The sequence below is a fragment of the Mobula birostris genome, chromosome 4, assembly GCF_030028105.1.
Source record: "Mobula birostris isolate sMobBir1 chromosome 4, sMobBir1.hap1, whole genome shotgun sequence".
NCBI lineage: Eukaryota > Metazoa > Chordata > Chondrichthyes > Myliobatiformes > Myliobatidae > Mobula > Mobula birostris.
This window is the reverse complement of record NC_092373.1, coordinates 75,508,569-75,531,239: the sequence shown is the minus strand read 5'-3', so window position 1 is coordinate 75,531,239 and position 22,671 is coordinate 75,508,569. Positions and strand designations below refer to the sequence as shown.

At 38.6% G+C, this 22,671-nt stretch overlaps 1 protein-coding gene across 2 annotated transcripts in view; it reads right to left on the bottom strand.

Annotated features, from left to right (window-relative positions):
• Positions 1–22,671, bottom strand: part of LOC140196424 (cohesin subunit SA-1) — a 286,358-nt gene that overhangs the window by 13,094 nt on the left and 250,593 nt on the right. For both annotated transcript variants that reach the window (XM_072255627.1, XM_072255628.1), the window contains exons 14-26: positions 20,998–21,112; positions 15,281–15,398; positions 14,734–14,837; positions 14,172–14,264; positions 13,972–14,061; positions 10,664–10,867; positions 6,833–6,903; positions 4,348–4,435; positions 3,945–4,025; positions 1,568–1,660; positions 1,134–1,308; positions 564–703; positions 45–146 (exon numbers count right to left, since the gene is read on the bottom strand). In XM_072255627.1, the coding sequence (XP_072111728.1) occupies positions 45–146; positions 564–703; positions 1,134–1,308; positions 1,568–1,660; positions 3,945–4,025; positions 4,348–4,435; positions 6,833–6,903; positions 10,664–10,867; positions 13,972–14,061; positions 14,172–14,264; positions 14,734–14,837; positions 15,281–15,398; positions 20,998–21,112 (1,474 nt within the window). The remainder of the gene's footprint in view (positions 1–44; positions 147–563; positions 704–1,133; positions 1,309–1,567; positions 1,661–3,944; positions 4,026–4,347; positions 4,436–6,832; positions 6,904–10,663; positions 10,868–13,971; positions 14,062–14,171; positions 14,265–14,733; positions 14,838–15,280; positions 15,399–20,997; positions 21,113–22,671) is intronic.

Below are 22,671 nucleotides of genomic sequence, written 5' to 3'. Positions count from 1 at the left end.
GAAATTATTTCAAAAAAATTCATTAACCATAATAAATTTCTCACCTGCTGTAAGCTGAGAATAAGTGTCTTGGCACACTGAATTTTGTCAATTTGTCTGGTTTTACTCAATGTCTCCTTTATGATATCTCCATAGTCATTGTAATACTGTTTTGAAAAGATATATAGACATGAGAATTGTTTTCTTTGGCATACTTCTTTCATTTTCACTAATATTTCTTAAGGAAACAACTTTCAATAAAACACACACTAAACACACAACTAAATCACATATTATAGCATACATAGCTGATAATGCCTGTCAAAATAAAATTGAAGTACCCCACTTAAATCTATTGGGTAAAGGCACAACTAAATGTTGTAAACTAATGGTCACAGGTGCTATTCTCTGTCTGTGCTGAAATAGTTGAGCTCAAACGTCATTAACATCAATATTTTCAGACAAGGTACGATATCAGGTTCCTATTCAAGTATATTCAAATACATGCAATAATAGAAGTTAAATTAACTCAAATGTCATGGTATGTGATTCTATTTTGAAGAAAAATGATTCCTAAAAATTACCTTCATATAGTGCTTAAAAATGTCTGCAGCAGCATTCATATCCACAACATCATAAATTATAAGCTTGCAAAATCCTGCCAGGAGGTTTCTCCTTTTGTGGAGAGCTTCAATCTTATTGGCTTCATCTTCCTCATCTCCTTCTGAACACAAAAGAGTAATGTAAGTTTCAAATTTACATTTCAATTGTACCATATCAAAAACAGCCACTATAACTGCTGCTGCTCATACATGGTTGGGTGGGAGGATGGCAGAGTGGAGCTAAACAGTTAGCAGTGCAGCACTACAAAACAATTTCCAAATCAAAGCTTTAACTCACTTTAAATCGGTTGTAAATTATCTATCATTAGTGTTATTAATGTGGGTTATTATTGAACACTTAAAATGTTAAATTTTTAAATTGATGGTAGTAACCATTCAGAAATTTAAAAATATTCTATCCACAAGTAATTTAGAGTGAATGAAGGTCCTCATGAATGATGTTGATATGGGTATATGAAGCAGCTGACATCCCTAATCAACTTGCTTATTTTATCTGAATGAAGAACTTCAATTTTACAAAGACATTCTCACCCATGCTCTGATTCTCCTCATCTTGATCAATAAATACATGATCCATAACAAAGCTGAGCAACTCTGACTGCAGCCCAGTGTCTGGGTTGTAAACAAGGGGTTTGAGTCCATCCCTGCCACCAGTTGTTAGCTGGTGACTGAATATCATCAGGAGATCACAAAGCAACATGAATGCCTAAAAACAAAATGAAATCTTGATCATGGAAGAATTACATTTCATGTTAAGTGACAAATTATTATCAACCTTTTAGCTAGATTTAACACAAACATTCATTCTTTGAAAATAATTTCTGCTAAGTGCATATAAAATCTATATAACTCATTCTTTATAAGCCTATATTTTACTTTTTGATCAAGAAATTCAAGGGAAATGAGATTTTAAATAGTGTGATCACCCACGATCAAAATATCTTACCACTATTAGATATATTTACCTGTTCTTTGACAGAAGGGTTGACATTTGTCAAACAGTGCTGACAGACAATACAAAACGCTTTCACTGTTTTTCTCAAACCAAGTAGTTCATCCTGAAAGAGTATTGAACAACCTTAATTTATATAGTGATATCCCACTGTAATGACAGCTGTAGCCAAACGATGACAAAAGTAACTCTCAACTATTCTTTTACTTGTATTGTGCATTACTCATGCCATCAAGATCTACCCATTGTAAATGAAAATTTCAGCTGTGACATGGATATGGAGCAGCCTTGTATCCACTGACCATGCATACGACTGAACTCCAGTGAAAACGGGTCTACGATAACCATTGCACATGCAAGCAGAAAATAACAACAAAAACACATATGATACTGGAACAGCTTATTCTTTCCCCAGCACCTCAGAACTTACCTGGCCCATTTCTTTTCTTTCCAAACTCTCACTGAATGTTTTTTAAAATTATACACTAACTACACTTCTTCCAAATAAAAAGCATTTTCAACCACAATGGTGGGCTATATTGGGTGTGGATCTAATCCTTAGCCGTTTAGGAAATGAAAATAATAAAGCTGCAGATGCTGGGAACCTGGGAAAAAAAAACGGAAAACACTCCACTCAGCAGGCCAGGCGGTATCTATGACTAAAGGACTTCAGATATTCCCTAGTGAGTAAATTTGCAGAGGATTGCAACACTTGTTAGCCTCCAGCTCAGTAATACTGCAATAGAACAAATAACCAACATTCACCATCTGATTTTCATCATTGCAAACCACTCACTCTAACATAGGTTTAACTAAATTCAAGTGATATTGTAAAAAGTCATGTGGTTAAGATCCTGCATTATTTTAACTAGCACTGTAAATTAGAAAACTGTTCTTTTGGTAAAGTGCTATATTCAAGTTTGCTAAAGACAGCACTATCATAGACCGAATCAAAGGTGGTGATGAATCAGTAGAGAAGAGGGAGAATGAAAATCTGGCTGAGTGGTGTCATAACAACCTCTTACTCAATGGCAGCAAGACCAAAGAGCCGATTATTGACCCAGGAGGAGGAAAACAGAACTCCACAAGCCAGTCCTCATTGGAGGATCAGAGGTGAAAAGAGTAAACAGTTTTAAATTCCTCAGTGTTATTATTTCGGGGAACCTGTCCTGGGCCCAGCACATTAGTGCAATTACGAAGAAAGTACTGCAGCACCTCTACTTCCTTAGGAGTTTGCGTAGATTAGGCATGATTCTAAAACTTCAACAAACTTCTATAGATGAGTAGTGAAGACAGGCTGTATCATGGCCTAACATAGAAGCAGCAAAGCCCTTGAATGGAAAATCCTACAAAAAGTGGTAGACATGGCCCAGTTTATTAGAGTAAAGCCCTCCTCACTACTGAGTAAATTTACACTGAGGAAAGAGGCATATATCATCAGGGATCCCCAGCACCCAGGTCATGCTCTGTTCTTGCCGCTGCCATCAGGAAAAAAATACAGGAGTCTCAGGACTCACCACACCAGGTTCAGAAACAGTTATTACCCCCCTACCATCAGGTTCTTGAACCAAAGGGTATAATGTCATTCAAATTCACTTGCCCCATCATTGAATGTTCCCACAAACTCGGGATCCACTTTCAAGGACTCTTCATCTCATGTTCTTGATATTTATTGCTTATTTATTTATTATTACTATTTATTTCTATTCGTATTTGCACACTTTGTTGGTTTATGTAAACTGGTTGAATGCCCAAGTTGGTGTGGTCTTTCACTGATTCTTTTATGGTTGCTGTTAATTTATTATGGAGTTATTGAGTATGCCCACAAGAAAATGAATCATAGGTTTGTATATGGTGATATACATGTTTTTGATAATAAATTTAGTTTGAACTTTGACGTCATGCTTTAGCTCATGTATTACATCAACAGAATAGCTGTTTTCTAAGAGAGGTTTAAACTCCTTAAACATGAAAACTGGATTAAATGCTGGAGATTTTGTACAAGGTAAAAACAACTCGAGGGAAAAAAAGTAATAAATATCATTAATTATCAATAACGTCAAAAGTAAATAATTACTTCCAAAAATGTTTGTAATCTCACATATTTCTTTCTAGAAATTACACCAATTTATTTAGGAATCCTAAAATTATCAGCACCCTAACAGTGTAATATAATTGTATTAGTCATATAGCAGTATTAATCTGCAGAACAGAAAGAGGTGTGCAGAGTCTCAGAGACTCTAGGAAAAAAAATCATAATACACATTTTTTTAAAGACAGCAACCCAAATGGAAAAAAATTGATAACCACTATTTCAGGCTCAATTCCATTTTAAAAGTAGTTTTGTTTAAAAAAAACAATAGCATCAATATTCTTGATTGGTTCCTCACCTTAGTTGGGGAACTTTCCGCTATCTTGACAAGTTGCCACAAAATTGAGTAGTGACAGCACTGGAGTGCCTGGACAACTATCTAAAGTAATAAAACAAACAAAATATTCTATGGAAAAGGAGCAAAATAATTTCAAGAAATTGTCAGTAATGTTCACAGTAGAAAACTGAACAGGCTCCATGAAATGAAGATATGAACAAAAACACACTAATATTGTTACTTTTTATTAATTAGTCAAAATGAAATTTGGCATTGTGCATCTCACTTAAATTTAAGCAACTTTTATGCATATGATAAGCATTCAATCAGCAGATAAATAACTATTCCAAATGTTTCAAAGCAAATATATGCAAAAATAGATTTTAAAATACTCTTGTATGTAAGTATCTTTGGAAATTCTTACCTGTTCTGGCATAGAACCTAGTTCAATTCCACTCTTCAAAAGTCTGTAGCAGTTTCCAAACAGTTCCCATTTTGTGAGATCATGAGCACTGATGGAAAAAAAACATATCTAAGTTAAAACAGAGAAGAACTCAAGATCATGTTCAGTAGCTCTCCATATGTTCTACGTTATAGTGAAAAGGTCAAGTTGTTTTTATAGCAGGAAAACAATTTTTTTTATTTATTATTGTATTTCCATATGGGACAGTTAAACATGATAAAATCACCATAAAGTCTGAAACACATTAACCACTTCAAGTTCAAGTTTAATTATCATCCAACTATACATGAATATAGCTAAAAGAAACAGTGTTCCTCTGGGGCCAAGGTGCAACACACACTACCAACAGCACAAAGCAGAAAAAGCACCAATTTCAGAAAAATATAGACGCTAAGAAAAAAGTTAATATAGCCCAAGTCCCTGAGTGGCATGACTGTAGCCTTGGTCCATTCTGTTCTTCCACTGAGCGAACACTGAAGGGCAACAGCAACAGGATGGGCTAGGTCCCAACCCAGTACAGATTGCAATGTGCCCCACAGTGGCTCTCCCACACTACCATGGCGTCTCTCCCCCTGGGCAGCTGCAACAGGCAAGCCCACGGCTTAGGCCTCATCCTCGCCACAACTGAGGCAACACAGCTCTCCTGCCATTGCTCTCACCAATGAACCAGTGAACTGGGCTTGCAGTATTTTACATTATCAATGTCCAGCAGGGTCTTGTGATCTCAATAAAAATGTCCAAGACAATCACTTGCAGCATGCAATGTCCAATGTTTCAGGAGAAATCCAGGCAACAGTACAACAATGGTATGGAACAAGTTGAGCTCCATCACTATCCCACTGATGTTATATTCCTGCAGTGCTTAATGTTTTTAGTCTCCAACTGTGACTTGGGATTGTAAAAAAGATGTACAAGACAAACATCTACACCTTTGATCAGAGCTGGTGAGACTGCTGTATTTGAGCGCACTGCAATCTGACTAGAAATACCGGAATCTCACTTCTCATAATCTACCAATTATATCCATTGCAGAAACAACTTGAAAGGAGAAAAAATTGTGACCTTAATTATGCCTAGTCCTATCAAATAGCAATTCTTCAAAATCACAAGAAATTCTGCAGATGTTGGAAATTCAAAGCAATACACACAAAATGCTGGAGGAACTCAGCAGGTCAGGCAGCATCAATGGAATTGAAGAAACAGATAAACGCTTTGAGCCAAGACCCTTGTTGAGGATGGGAAAGGAAGGGGAAAAATGCTAGAATAATAGGTGGAGTAGGGGAAGGAGGATAGCTAGAAGGTGATCAGTGAAACCAGGTGGGTAGGGAAGATAAAGGGCTGGAGAGGAAGGAATCTGATTGGAGAGGAGAGTAGACTATAGAACAATGGGTAGGAGGAGGGGACCCGGGGAAGGTGATAGGCAGGTGAGAAGAGGTAAAAGGCCAGAGTGGGCAACAGAAGAGGAGGGAAGGGTGAGAGAATTTTCTTTTAGTGTAAGGAGAAATCGATATTCATGCCATCAGGTTGGAGGCTACCAACTTCAAAATAGCCTTTTTGGTAAACATTTGACCATCATACTACCAAACATTCATTAAGTGGCACAAAGATTGGGTGGAATGCAAAATTTACACAACTTTATCACAAATTTTAATATTCAAATAGCATACATTCAACATACTATCATCCTATTTCCTGAACATCCTTTCAATATAATTTCTAATTATTAGTTCATTGTAGACTATTTGTCAGAACACCATGGGCTAGATCTTTCAGGGAAATGCTTATTGTTCTGTGGCAAACTGGTTACCTCCTACAAGTTGCAGGAAATTTGAAATGTGTAAATCTCAAATTTGCAGCCACTTGCAACTTCCCAGATGCACTCTACCAGTAAGACTCCGCACACTGGATTCCCCAGCACAGAGTAAATATATTATAAATACAACCTGCATAATAATAGACTTGCTGCAGGATTCATTACCATTAACTTCAATGGAGAAAATGTTTGATTAATGTTTTTAATTGTTTGCATGTTTTAAGTGACTTTTTCTTTAAATATATGGAAAGGTTCCTGACATAAATCAGGTAGGTGTGCAATCTCATCAGCAGTGAGGCACTTTCAGCAAGTTTTGTGCCTGTATACTTCGTGTTAATGTTGAAAACTCCAAACAAAACCACAGACTTACATCAATGTTCATCCTCCACTATTGAAATTCTGGATAAAAGCCTTTCTTTCAGAGATCTACGCAAGCTACCCATGGCGGATTCTGGGTAGCTTTAAACTAGCCCATGGCACCTGTCCCTCATGAGATGGTGCAGACCTTGCCATTTAGGGTAACACAGAACCAAAGCCACATTCCATCACTCCATAAAACTTGATCCAAAGCTCTGCGTGTCACCTCCTAAAGACAACATTCTTCATATGCAGTAGAAACTGACTCCTACGTACTTGTGGAAGGCAGTTAACCTCTTCAAAGTGGAGAGAACATTATAAATGTCATCGTCATCTGCTTCTTCACCCTATAAAGATAAATAAAATTGTTTATACATTAAAAATACCTTAAATAAGCAGCCAAATAAAAGCAAATTCTACTTTATAGCCCTCTATAGAACTAAGAATGCAGGATGCTACAGCACAGGAACAGGCTATTCATCCTATGTTTTCAATGACCATGATGCCAACTAATCCCATCTACCTTCACATGGTTTGTGTCCTTTATTTACTGCCTGGTAATGCATCCATCTAAATGCCTTTGAACATTACTATTATATCTGCTTCTATCAGCTCCCCTAGCAACTTGTTCCAGGTGCCTAATACTCTGTGTGTTAAATGCCTTGCAAATTTCCTTTGAACCTTTACCCATTCACCCTAAACCTATACCCTTCAATACAGTTCAATTTCTGTGCTGCCTATAAGGCACTTGCTCTCTCCATGACCACGCGGAGTTCCAGTTTCCTCCCACAGTCCAAAGACCTACCGGTTAGTAGGCTAATTGGTCATTGTAAATTGTCCTGTCATTAGGCTAGGGTTAAATAGGTGGGTTACTGAGCAGCATGGCTCGTTGGGCTGGAAGGGCCTATTCTGCGCGGTATGCCTAAACAAAAATAAATCCTGGAGAACCTATTATGAACCCTTTCTAAAACCTCCACATCATTTCTGCAGTGTAGTAACTGAAACCAAAGTTTTCATACAGCGGCAAAAACAACCAATTTTTATACACAAATGACCAGTGAAGGCACCTTCTTTAGCACCCTATCAACTTATGTTGGTACTTTAAGGAAGCTATGGGCTTGCACCCAGGAGCCAACTGTACATTATTGCCCCTAAGGGTCCTACCATATACAGTGAATTCCAGTTAACTGGGCCCCAATTAGCCAAAGTTTCATGGAAATAGTTAAAAAGGTATTTAAAAAAAGGCAAGCTACCATTTAACTGAGTAACAAATTATATCTTTAAATGAAATATTGAATAAATTAGAACACTATCAATAGTACTGCAGTATTATAAAACTGTATATTAGTTCTTAATAGTTATTGATGGATCAAGTATATGATGCAGTGTCCTTTTGATTGACTATAAATGAACAAAATCAGTGCATTCACCTGGTGCAGATAATGGATTGCCTTCATACAATTTTCGATTATTGCATTGTAATACGCAAGCTGATTGTGAATACCTTCAAGTTCTTCATAGGTCCTAACTTGTCGAAGTAGTGAAATTGTTTTATTTTCACTTCTGTCCGTATCTGGCATCTTCAAGACTGAATGCTTGAAACCACTCTGAACTGTCTTACTGCTTAATTATTGCCAACTATCATGACAAAAATCACTGCTTTTTGAACACAAGCACACACAACTGACTCTGTTTAAAAACTGTTTGTTCTAAACACGGTGTCCTGTCTAACCGCCACACACATTCACATGACTGATTGCTAGTTAGAAATTGTTCAGCAACATTCTCCTGTCCCAATCAAGCAGCATAGTGTCCCAAATGAACTAAGGGAATCCTGGCTAATAGTTTTGTTCTTAAAGAGTTGTCTCATATAAGTAGCTGCCCCGATTAACCGATGGCCCAAATAACTGGAATCTACTGTAGCTTTTTCTAGCAGTTGACTTTCTAAACTGTGTCACCCCACATTTGCCCAGATTAAATATCATTTGCCTTTTCTCTGCTCAAATTTCCAACTGATCTATATCTCGCTGTATCATTTGGCAACCTTCTTCACTACCCATAAATCCACCAATTTTTATGTCATCTGCAAACTTACTGAGCAGACCATCTATATTTTCATGTAAAAAAAAATATATATATATATAAAAAACAAACAACAGGTCTCTGCATTAACCCTCAAATTAGAAAAAAAAAACTCTTCATTATTGCACAAAATGCTGGAGGAACTTAGCAGGTCAGACATGAGGAAATGTTTCGGGCCGGGGCCCTTAATAAGGACCAAAAAGAAAGAGGGAGGTAATCATATAAAAGGTGGGGAGAGGGTCAGCAATTGGATCAGCAAATTTGCTGATGATGCATAGATTGGAGGTGTAGTGGACAGTAAGGAAGGTTTTCAAAGCTTGCAGAGGGATTTGGCCCTGGAAAAATAGGCTGAAAAATGGCAGATGGAGTTTAATACGGACAAGTGTGAGGTATTGCACTTTGGATGGACAAACCAAGGTAGAACATTAAGGGTAAGTGGTAAGGCACTGAGGAGTGCAGTAGAACAGAGGGATCTGGGAATACAGATACAAAATTCCCCAAAAGTGGTGTCACAGGTAGATAGGGTCATAAAGAGAGCTTCTGGTACATTGGCCTTTATTAATCAAAGTATTGAGTACAAGAACTGGAATGTTATGATGAGGTTGTATAAGGCATTGGTGAGGCCGAATCTGGAGTATTGTGTTCAGTTCTGGTCACCAAATTACAGGAAGGATATTCAAAAGGTTGAGAGAGTGCAGAGAAGGTTTACAAGGATGTTGCTAGGACTTGAAAACCTCAGTTACAGAGAAAGGTTGAATAGGTTAGGACTTTATTCCCTGGAGTGTAGAAGAATGAGGGGAGATTTGATAGAGATATATAAAATTATGATGGGTATAGATAGAGTAAATGCAAGCAGGCTTTTTCCACTGAGGCAAGGAAAGAAAAAAAAACAGAGGACATGGGTTAAAGGTGAAGGGGGAAAGGTTTAAAGGGAACATTGGGGGGGCTTCTTCACACAGAGAGTGGTGGGAGTGTGGAATGAGCTGCCAGACGAGGTGGTAAATGCCGGTTCTTTTTTAACATTTAAGTATAAATTGGACGGATACATGGATGGGAGGTTTATGGAGGGATATGGTCCATGTGCAGGTCAGTGGGACTAGGCAGAAAATGGTTCGGCACAGCCAAGAAGGGCCAAAAGGCCTGTTTCTGTGCTGTAGTTTTTCTATGGTTTCTATGGAGGGGTGGAGCAAGACCAGGCAAATTACAGTTGAATCTAAGTGAGAGAGGGATGTTAGGTAAGAGAGGTGGAAATTGGGTATGATGCAAGTGTAGGGATGTAAAAGTGAAACTAACAGAGGACTGAAGAATGTGAAATCTGATTGGATAGTGGACCATGGAATAAAGAGGAACCAAAGGGAGGAATCTATTTGTCCTGGGAGGATCAAGAGTGAGGATGGAGGAGAGGAAAGAGAATATCTGTCCCTGACCCACATATTCCTCCCTCTAGTTACCTACCTTACCTCCTTCCTTTTATTCTCTAGTCCACTGACCTCTCCTAATCCCACTCTCCAAGTCCCTTCATCCACCTTCTTTTGTTCCACTCCTCGCACCCACTCCAAGCTTTTTACACCAGTCATCTCCCTCCTTCTTTCCAGTCCTGAAGAATGGTCTCAACCTGAAACATTCACTATCCTCCCACATTTCATGTGTTAACTCTGTAATTATTTCCGGCATCCAATCTTGTGTCAACTTCACATTACTCTTCAATTCTATGACTAAGCCAACTTTGGATTCAACTTATCAACTCAATGTGGATTCAATACAACTTAATGTACTTGTCTACATGAAGAACCTTGTCAAATGTTGCTCTACATCATCTTCATTAGCTGTCTTCCATTGTGTTATAATCAACATATTGATAATATACTTCTCACTGCATCATGCCTCATCATAAAAGAGCAGAAGGTATTGAAAAAAACTTAGGTATATAAAAGTAAATCTTGACTTTGAACTTTAAACAGCAATCAGACCTTAGATTTCTACCACTCTTGAACAGATTTATTTATTAATAGAATTTGCACTCACCTCCTGTAACAAGTCTTCAACTGACTGGCTGAATCGCTCTACCAGCTCATCAATCATCTGACTCCGTGCAATGTTAACACGGTTCTGGATCGTGTATTCTTCGCTACACAGAATATTATATGTCTTGCTGCAAGATTCCAATACATCTGACTCGATGTGTTTTTCAACAACAAACTTGGTTTGTTTTAATAATGCATCTAGATGCTGGGAGAGAATTGTGAAATAAGTACATGTTCCTTATTTATATGAATAATATCAATGCCTGATGCATCATGACCTCATTTTAGTCTGATACTTGATTCTCTAATATGCCCATCAACCATTTCACTCATTAATACTGTATATTTCGTCAATTGCCATTTATGGTAGCCTACAATGCCAATAAAAAGTACTCACCCCAACCCGCCCCCACCCCCAGAAGTTTTCATGTTTTATTGTTTTACAACACTGATTAACAGTGATTTAATTTGGCTTTTTTGACACTGATCAACAGAAAATCTGTTTCGTTTCGAAGTGAAAACAGATCTCTACAAGGTGATCTAAATTAATTACAAATAAAAAGCACAAAGTAATTAATTGTGTAAGTATTCACCCGCATTAATAAGACACACCACATCATCACTGGTGCAGCCAATTGATTTTAGAAGCCATATAATTAGTTAAATGGAGATCTGGTTTTGGAAACCTGTGTGTAGTCAAGTTGTTTCAGCTGACTGTAGTAAAAATACACCTGTATCTGGAAGGTCCAACTGCTGGTGAGTCAGTTTCCCGACAAAAACTACACCAAAAGAACATTTCAAGCAACTCCGCAGGTAGGTTATTGAAAAGCATAGGTCAGGATATGGATACATAAAAATTCCAAATCACTGAATATCCCTTGGAGTACAGTTAAGTTAATTATCAAGAAATGGGAATATGGTACAGCTGTAGATCTGCCCAAGAGCTGACTGTCCTCAAAAACTGAGTGGACTAGTGAGGGAGGCCACCAAAAGACTTATGACAACTCTGGAGGAGATACAAGCTTCTGTGGCTGAGATGAGAGAGAGTGCTTCACCAGTCACAGCTTTATGGGAGAGTGGCAAAGAGAAGGCCACCGTTGAAAAAAAAATCACAGGAAACCTTGGCTAGAGTTTGCCAAAAGGCATGTGGGAGATTCTGAAGTCAACTGGAAGAAGTTTCTATGATCTGATGAAACCAAAATTGAGCTTTTTAGCCAGTGGATCAAACACTATGTTTAGCATAAACCAAACACTGTACATAATCAAAAATACACCATTCTGAAGCATGGTGGTGGCTGCAAAATGCTGTGAGGATGTTTCACTGCAGCAGGCTCTGGAAGACTTATGAAGGTAGAGGGTAAAATGAATGCAACAAAATACAGGGAAATCCTGGAGAAAAACCTGATGCAGTCTGCAGGAGTACTGTGACTTGGGAGAAGATCTGTTTTCCAGCAAGGCAATGACCTCAAGCATAAAGCCAAAGCTACACAGGAACAGCTTAAAAACAACAAAGTTAATGTCCTGGAGTGGCCAAGTCAGAGGCCAGACCTCAATCCATTTGAGAATTTGTGGCTGGATATGAAAAGGACTGTTTCTTCACAATCCCCATGCAATCTGATAGAGCTTGAGCTGTTTTGTAAAGAAGAATGGGGAAAAATTGCAGTGTCCAGATGTGCAAAGCTGATAGCGACCTATCCACACAGACTCAAGGTTTTAATTGCTGTTAAAGGTGCATCAACTAAATACTGATTTGAAGGGGGTGAATACTTATGCAATCAATTATTTTGTGTTTTATATCTGTAATTAATTTAGATCGCTTTGTAGAGATCTGTTTTCACTTTGACACAAAACAGTCTTTTTCTGTTGATCGTGTCAAAAAAAGCCAAATTAAATCCACAGCGATTCAATGTGTAAAACAATAAAACAGCAAAACTTGTTGGGGTTCTGAATACTTTTTCTAGGCACTGTATGAACCCAGCAGCTTTTTGTTTGGGATGGAGATGGTATCCCGACAGAAACCCACACAGTTACCAGGAGAACGGCCAGAATCAACCTCTAGTCTCAGTTATTAAATTCTCGACAGGGACTTCTCACTCTTTTTGGGGTATGTTAACATGCATTATTACCCTATGTGACTCCCTCTCTTTGAAACTAAATGTCTGGTCTCCTCATGTGATTCAAAAGTGAAATCACATTCTGTCACAGCTCAGGATCCAACGTGGAACACTGTTAAAATAATTTTAAAAACGTAATCCAAAACATCCTCTGTCAGCGGGATAAACAGGATACTTTGGGCCAGAAAAGACTTCAACTATTCTTAACATCATTCACTGATGTAGCTCGTAGTCTCATTTGTACATAGAACAGTACAGCCCATACAAATGCTTCAATCCATGACATTGTGCTGACCTTTTAACCTACTCCAAGATCAATCTAACCCTTCCCTCCTACATAGCCCTTGATTTTTTTTCCACCTACATGCTTATTAAAGAGTCCCTTAAATGTCCCTAGTGTATTGGTCTCTACCTCCATCCCTGGCAACATGTTCCACACAACTAACACTCAATGTGTAAAATACCTACCTCTGACATCTTTTCTACACTTTCCTCCCAACACATTGAAGTGATGCCCCCTTGTAATAGCCATTTCCATCTGGGAAAATATCTCTGGCTGTCCATTCAATCTCTGCCCTTTATTACCTTGTACACATCTATCAAGTCATCTCTCATCTTCCTTCTCTCCAAAGAGAAAAACCCTAGATCGCCCAACTTATCCTCATAAGATATGCTTTCAGATCCAGCGATCATGTAGTTCAGGGAACTTGCTTTTCACCTAGATATTCATCCTAATATACAGTTTTAAAACACATAATCCTCTATTTACTTTAATTGAAGTTTGGCACATTAAATTCACTTTGAAATCAACTTAGTGTGTTGACATCACATAAAGCAAATAGCAAAATATCTTTAAACTACCCATAATTTTTGTTTTAGTAAGGTAAATAAAAATCTAGTGTAAGAATATATTTTAAAATACACCAGAATCAAGCTTGTGTGCCTTTCCATATGGAGTAGTTGGTTAATTGTGATAAATATTTCCATGCTGTTGTGAATGGAAGTATCAGACAGAATATAGTTGAAGGCATTGAGATCCTGAAAACAAATGAAATATTCCAGTTTACACTTAACCTGAATCTAGAGACGGAATTTCTGCTTTGTAAGTCACTTACAAGTAGGTATTATTTAATGTGCAATTTTGAGATAATATAGAAGCACAATGCATTATAGAAAAACTCCTGCTATCCCTTACCTTCTCCAACCTTCCAGTACTATAAAGCTCCAAATCAAAGTATTGAGGAATTTGTAGTAAATTTGCCACTTTCTCAGAATCGGCTGAATACTAGAAGAAGGAAGAATCCAAAGTCAGTAATAGACATTCCAATGTTAGACTTAGTATCCTGCAGCATTTGAATTATCATCTGAGAATTCAAAACTAAAAAAAAATGTTACCTTTCCCAGCAGCATAGGAAGTGCTACAATGAACTGCTCTGTCAATTTAGTCCGGTCATCTATTTGTGTTTTTCTCTCCTTTGCAGTCAACACCTGCAGAGAGATTGTATTACAACATTTCAAATTTCATCTTTCAGCAAGAGTTTATCTAATCAAAAATGATGAAATTCATGCTAAACTTTGGTAACTGAATAATATGGAAATTGAAATTTAGAAAGAAACCACAAATACTATTGCAGAGCCTCTGGGAATGGATGGAGATGTGCACTATTGTCATTGTGCAAGGTGATTTAAGTGTAAGTTCAGTTTATCCAGGGCATATCAAGTCATGGTGCATGAAGGATCAGAGATGAGGAATTGGCCAACATTGTTTTTACAAGCATAACTTCTTCCTCTCAATTGTGATTATGCAAATAACATAACCTAACCAATATTTATATCCACAGGTCCTGATTACAACTAAAATATACCTTCCTTATTCAATAGAAATATTTTGCTTTGATTAAACAGAAAACACAAATCTGGCAATACAACAAGTTTCTCTTCAGCAGTAAATGATTACCCTTTTGCCTGTTCCTCTTCCAACTGGAGGATGTGCCTCTGCAGCTTGACGAATTGTACAGACCATTAGCTCTATAAGTGCAGTTTCCTGCCTGTCAGTCATACCTAGCAAAGATTAAGCAATTTCAACATTAATGATATAGACACCTGGTAAAAATGTAAAAACAAATAAAACTTTTGTTTTATAAAAATATTATCCTTTCAATATATTGAATAACATTTGCTGGCTGTTTCCCAGCTGATTAGCCTATTGTGTACTCTTTACAGTGGTGTTTGTACTAACATGGATGGACTGAAATTTGAAGGTAAGCATGTCAACAGAGATCAAAAATTGTTAAGTCAATCATGGCAAATAAGTTATTATTTGGACTGCACAACTTTCCCATGTATATATCTCAGAAGTTCTTTTAAGGTGTCAGATAAACAGAGCTTGGAATTGTTATGCTACTGTAATATTCAGAAAACCACCTATATAAAGCATGATATTTTACATATATTTTATGCATTCCACATGGACTTGTACATTAAGATAAGGTTACTGAAATTACCTTCCTCTCCTTGTATAGGTTCTTCCAGAAGCAGTTCTACCATGCATTCCCAATCTTTCAGAAGTTCTTGGGAGCTCTCCCACAGACTATCCACAAGATAAGCTGCATGTTCATGCAACTGAAATGTAAATTGGAAAACAAAAGCAATTAATTGGATTAAACTACTGGATTAAAGAACAGATTGAATTCAAAAAATATAATGCCATATTATTCATCTTATTTAACATGAGTATGTTGTCAGTTGTTATTCATTTACAAAGCTCAAACCAATAACTCATGAAGTTTCATTACAGATTTTAGTGAACTTGCATGCACAGGCAGGAGGGCTCTAAACTGTGGCCCTTCAACAAATTTCAACTCAAAGTATAAGTACATCACTGACTTTTATTCTTGAGCTACTTAAATATAGCTCACTATTTATGATGCTGAACTCATTTTCCAGAGCTGGGATATGCTGCATTTCATGCTGCAGTGCCCAGATTTCTAAAGCTGGCTAATCTTTCTCTAGACAAGTGTTGCTCGCAGCTTCACCACTGGGGTACCACACTGTTCATCATGCTATTCCCAGATTCCTAGAGCTGGAATACTCTTCACAGTGCAGTCCCAGATTCTCAGAAATAGGATAACCAGCTTTTCAATATCATCATGGATCCCCAGAGCTGAAACACCTCACTTTTTATGGTATATCCTGGATTTCCACAACTGAAATACCCTATTTTCATATTGCTGCCCTGGATTCTCAGAACTGGAGGGCTTCAATCTTGACTTTACTGTCCCAGTTTCCTATAACTGGAATATACAACTCTTCATGTTGCTGTCTTGGACTCCAAGGTGTGGGATAACCAGCTTGTCACAGTGCTGCCTGAGATTCTCAGAGCTGGGATAGCACACTCTTTATTATACATCCTGGATTACCAGAGCTGGGTTGCCCAGTGTTCATTCACACTCTTACTTCTAGATTCAAAGAGGCCTGTTCTGCCCTGACTCACTACAGCTTAAGCACGGGTCATGATGGCTCATCCTGGTAAATCAGCTGGTAACATTACCTCACTTTGGCCACAATGCTAGATCAATCATTGGCATCCTTGTCTGCCCCAAGTTTGGCTTTAATGGTTCTCATACCTGCTCAGGTGCCATGGATATCCTCAATATCCAAGCTTTTCTCCCTTTGATGTTCCTTCTAAGCAAAGTAATGACATCAAGAACAAGGACAAGGGGATTGAATGTGTGGAGAAGGATTCACTGTTGCCACATTTAGTATCCTCAAGCAGACAATCACTTGTCATATGGTTACAATGAAGCAACCTCCATGGTAAAATCTTGTATTCTGAGCTGTCGCCCTAGCTGAAGATGCACACCTCAAACAATACCTGCTCCATCCTCCTCATGGCACCACAACTTAAGAATGGAATTGCCCCACAGGCTTTTCAGCATGCTTTTGAAAGTAGTATCCAATCCTGATAGGTCATAGCTTGTGGGAAAGAGGCTAAGTAGGAAACAGGAGTTCTTAAGTTTCGCTACTACATAGAGAGCTTTTTAAAAACCAGGTAGTAACATAGGATAAAGGCCCATCAAACTGCACAAGTTTTAAATGCACACAAAATTAAGTGTTCACTATGTTACACTCCTTCATAAATTATGAAAATCAATAAATCAAAATATCTGTAGTTACAAATTTCTAAGAGGGATCTGGAAATGAGGCAGAAACACTGGCCACATCAGTTTCTATAGGCAATGTACAAAAACAACATTTCTTTGCAAGTTTTCTTCCCAAGAAATGAATGCCAAATATCATGGGATTCTAATAGATTCTACAGCTGTTGAAGAAAATATTTAAATACCACTAAATCCAATTATACTAATTTTTCTGCATTTACAATGAATATAAGATAGCTAACACACCAGCAAGCCTGATATGAGGACATACTTGTGGATTTAATCACTCTTTATGCATTTGTCTTTTGGTGCAATCTACTCTTTATTCACTTCTCTTCAGATACCCCTTGCCTTTTTGTTGGCAGATCACAAAATCTTCATGAACAAGCAAACAAGGTATTAACATCTTGTTATTCACTTCTGAAAGTAGTACTGGTGTACTTTTCATTATTTTATCTTATGTGTTTGTCCTTCCATGGTACTCAATGCACGGAGTATAAGAAATAAGGTGGATTGTCGGGTATGATGCTGTGGCCATCACTGATCATGGCTGAAGGATCACAAAGCGAGGAAAGAAGATCGGGTTGAGATAACAGAGACTTATGGAGAAAAGGAGTTCGGTGGGTAATAAAATGGACGAGTTCATGGCGCTAGCCAGGCATCAGAGAACATACCCGATCAAAACTTTTCCATGGATGGCTTCCAGACCATTCGGGCTGACTGGAAGTGCACTGAGAGTGGTAAGCGTAAAGGAATTGGGTGCTTACTGTTCTGGTTAATAACAGATGGTACAATCTGGGTCGTATTACGATCGAGGAAGGTGTTTGTAGACCGGATATTGAACTTCTTGCTGTTGGACCCCGGCCATATTCCACTGAGATACAACACTGGGCGCCACGGGAGGTTGTTCCTGCCTGTGGCCATCGAACTTTGCAGCTCCTCCCGTGGAGGGTCAGACACCCTGAGCCAATAGGCTGGTCCTGGACTTATTTCCATCTGGCATAGTTTGCATTTTGTTGTTCGATTGGTTGTGGTTTTTGTATTGGCATATTTATGCTCTATTCTTGGTTGGTGTGGCTGTAACGAAACCCAATTTCCCTTGGGATCAATAAAGTACATCTATCTATCTATTTGTACTTGGGATCTGATGGTCCAAGCTTACACATTATATCGGAGGGATAGGAAGGTAGGCAGAGGGGGTGGCATGGCTCTGCTGGTAAAGAATGGCATCAAATCATTAGAAAGATGTGAAATAGGATTGTAAGATGTTGTATCCTTGTGGGTTCAGTTAAGAAACTGCAAGGGGTAAAAGGACTCTGCTGGCAGCTGTATACAGCCCTCCAAACATTGGCTGGGATCTGGACTACAGATGACAATGGGAAACAGAAAAGGCGTGTCAAAAAGGCAATGTTACAACAGACATGGGAGATTTTAACATGCAGGTAGATTGGGAAAATCAAATTGGTAATGGATCCCAAAAGAGTGAATTTGTTGAATGACTATGAGATGGCTTTTTAGAGCAGTTTGTTGTTGAGCCTACTAGAGGTTCAGCTGTACTGGATAGGGTGTAATATAATGAACCAGAGGTGATTAAGGAGCTTAAGGCAAAGAAACCCTCACGCACACTCTGTGTACCCGCCCTGGGATGCTGTCCGGTCCCGCAGCCTTGCGACCGTCCACTCATTGGAAACACTTACGTACTTCGGCCTCGGAGATGACCAAGCTACAGGTCACATCAGCGGCTCTCTTCAGGGACTCAGTATTGGTAACATTGAGTCAAGTGTAAAAAAGATTTAACTCCTCTGGGAGAGAGACAGTGATGTTGGAAACTCTACTGCGTTTAGCTTTGAAGTCTGCGATGGCGTACAGACCTTGCCATAAGCTGCGTGTGTTGCTGGCGGAGAGCTGTGTCTGAACCTTGTCCCTGCATTGTTGTTCTGCTGCCTTGATGACTTTGCGCTGATCATAGCTGCATTTCTTGAGTTCCTGTTGGTCACTGGCAACGTAAGCTCTGTGTCACGCAGTAAATGCTGCTCGCCCAGAACTGCTGATCCAGGGTTTCTAATTTGGATAGACCATAATCGATTTCTAGGGGACAACATCCTTGATGCACTTCCAGATGAAACTCATGACGCTATCCGTGAACTTGGAGACATCCTCCTCATGGAAGACATTCCAGTTGACATCATCAAAGCTGTCCTATAGCATGGTCGGACCAACTGTGGACAGTTTTAACTATGGTTGCCTCTTGTTTCAGCTTCTGTCTGTACCTTGGCAGCAGCAAGATGGAGGAGCGATCCAATTTTCTAAATGGCGGGCAAAGGAGTGCTTTGTAAGCGTTGCAGAAGGGAGTGTAGTAGTAGTCGAGTATGGTATTTCCCCATGTGCTCAAAAAGCTGAAAGACCTAAAAGTGCATAAGTCACCCGGACCAGCTGAACTGCACCTTAGGGTTCTGAAAGAGGTAGAGGTAGAGATCGTGGCGGCATTAGTAATGATTTTCAAGAATCACTGGACACTGGCATGGTTCCAGAGGACTAGAAAATCACAAATGTCACTCCACTCTTTAAGAAAGGACGGAGGCAGCAGAAATTATAGAACAGTTAGCCTTACTTCAGTGGTTGGGAAGATATTGGAGACAATTGTTAAGGTTGAGGTTATGGAGTACTTGGAAACACAGAACAAGATTGGACAAAGTCAGCATGTATGCTTTAAGGGAAAATCTTGCCTGACGAACCTGTTGTAATTTTTTGAGGAGACTACAAGCAGTATAGATAAGGGGGATGCACTGGATGCTATATACTAGGATTTGCAGAAGGCCTTTGACAAGGTGCCACACATGAGGATGCTTACCAAGTTAAGAGCCCATGGTATTACAGGCAAAATACTGGCATGGTTAGAGCATTAGCTGATTGGTAGGAGGCAACAAGTGGGAATAAAAGGATCCTTTTATGGTTGGCTGCTGGTGACTAGTGGTGTTCTGTAGGGGTCAATGTTGGGACCGCTTCTTTTTATGCTGTATATCAATGATTTAGGTGATGGAAACGACGGCTTTGTTACCAAGTTTGCAGATGATACAAAGACTGGTGGAGGGGCAGGTTGTACTGAGGAACAGGAAGGCTACAGAAGGACTTGGACAGATTAGGAGGATAGGAAAGAGAGTGGCAAATAAAACACAATGTTATTGCCTAGTCATGCACTTTGGTAGAAGAAATAAATGTGCAGACTATTTTCTAAACGGGGAGAAAATCCAAAAATCTGAGATGCAAAGGGACTTGGGAGTCCTTGTGCAGAACTCCTCGAAGGTTAACTTGCAGTTTGAGTCGGTAGTGAGGAACGCAAATGAAATGTTTGCATTCATTTCAAGAGGTCTAGAATACAAGAGCAGGGATGCGATGCTGAGGCTTTATAAAGCAGTGGTGAGGCCTCACCTCAAGTATTGTGAACAGTTTTGCGCTCCTTCCCGAAGAAACTATGTGCTGGCATTGGACGGTTCAGAGAAAGCTCACAAGGATGATTCCGGGAATTAAACAGTTATCATATGAGAATTCCGGGAATATCATATAATATCCCGGGAATTAAACGGTTATCGTTTGATACCTCTGGGCCTGTACTTGCTGGAATATAGAAGGATGAGGAAGGATCTCACTGAAACCTTTCGAATGTTGAAAGACCTAGACAGAGTAGATGTGGAAGAGTTTCCCGTGGTGGGGGTAGTCTAGGACAAGAGGGCAAAGCCTCTGGATAGAGGGGCATCCATTTAAAACAGAGATGGGGAGACATTTCTTTAGCTAGAGTGGTGAATTTGTGGAAATTGCTACCACAGGCAGCTGTGAAGGCCAGGTCACTGGGTGTATTTAAGGCGGAGATTGATAGGTCACAGCATCAAAGGTTACGGGGAGAAGGCCGGAGAGTGAGGCTGAGGAGGGAAAAAAAGGTCAACCATGATTGAATGGCAGATCAGACTCGATAGGCCAAATGGCCTAATTCTGCTCCTATATCTTATGGTTTTAACAGTAAACTTCTCTGAAGAATTCTTTATTCCATTACATCAGATCCTTACCTCACTCTCAAGGAAGAAAAGCACCAACATTTTGATGAGATTTCCATTTGCACTATGTCTTCCTCTACTCTTAGCGTATGCTTCTTCTGCTTGTGGATCATGTCTGCTGAATAATCTACAAATTAAAAGTTTCAATATCATGTTGTCTATGTCCGTTTAAGGATCAATTAAAACCATATTATCTTGTACAGCAAAAACATGTTTCCTTAATTCATAGACAAAATTAGCCTTTACATGAACTATTTTTATTGTGCTTTAGGAGCTATGGGAGATGGAAAGAAAGGTGAGAGAAATGACTCAACAATCTTCTAAAACCTCTCACAGCATAACCTGCAATAGCTGACAAGCAATATCCATTAATTATTTGTGTAGAAATGAATAAGGTAAATGATGCACCATAGAAAACTTGTGCCTTACACAATTACCACCTTAATTGCTCTGAAGCCAAGTTAAATCAATTGAACTCAGCTTTACCAATTTATTTAAAAGTAAATCCAAATAACATGATTAGGTTGTGAAAAACATGCAGCAGAATATACTTTACATAATGTGCTTAAGATAGCTAGAGACTGTTGACTCCACATTTTTACTCATGTTTAGCTCATATTTTCTGTTTAAATGCTTTCACTCAATGTTGCCATCCAGTGGACATCACCAATGTTGCTTTTGCTCTGTGCTGCCATCTTCTGTACCATTTTTACATTGCAAACACTTGAATTACCACACAAGACCAATTGTGTAAAAAAACCCCATGAATTTCAAGAACAATTTCACAATCTCAGTCAATGGAAAAAATCTTTCAGATACTGTGAATCTGAGATAAAATATAAAAAAGAACTGATAGAATTCAACAGGTTACACAGCATCTGTGGAAAGAGAAACAAAGTTTCAGTTTAAAGGCTTATGGCGAAGGGTATTCAAACTGAAACTAATTGTTTTTCCTTCAAAAGATGTAACTGCCCATATTGTCTGCATATGTTCTGATTTTCTTCAACAATCTCATAATGCTCAAAAATATTTAGGAGTTAATCAAGCATTTTTAAAAGTTAGTGCTGAGTCCTGAGATTGAAAGAGGAAATGATGTTCTCCAAGCTAAGAACATTGAAAAAACCCAAAGACAGATGTCAGAGTAACAAGGAAATGGAAATTCAGGGTTGTTCTTGAGGACAGAGTTATATAAAGCAACAACCTAATCTATATTTACTTTATCCAATGCAGAGAAGACCACCTTGTGAGCACTAAATTTAAGTGGAAAATGTATGGTCATTTCACATGGAAGGACTGTTTGGTCCCTGAAAAAAGAGAAAGGAAGAGATGAGAGGTGGTGGCCTTCAATGAATATGTGGGAATTACAGAGAATGACACATTGCAATGAAGGCTGTAGGGGGAAAAGATGAAGACAAGAGGAAACCAACTAAAAGAAATGAAGGAAATTGAGCAGAGAGAGTTGAAAGATAAAGTCAACACAAGTTGAAGTGAACCACAGTTTTTGGGGACAAAATACTTCACAGAGGTGCAGTTACGCAAGGAGCTAACATCAGAACATCTATGACAGAGCCAAAGAATGGAGTTGGGTTGGGAAGAGATAAAGTTTTACATTTTACTGATAATACTGAATTATTTGAGAACATTACATTTCATTGAAAACAAATAAAGGATAGAGAATGCACAAAT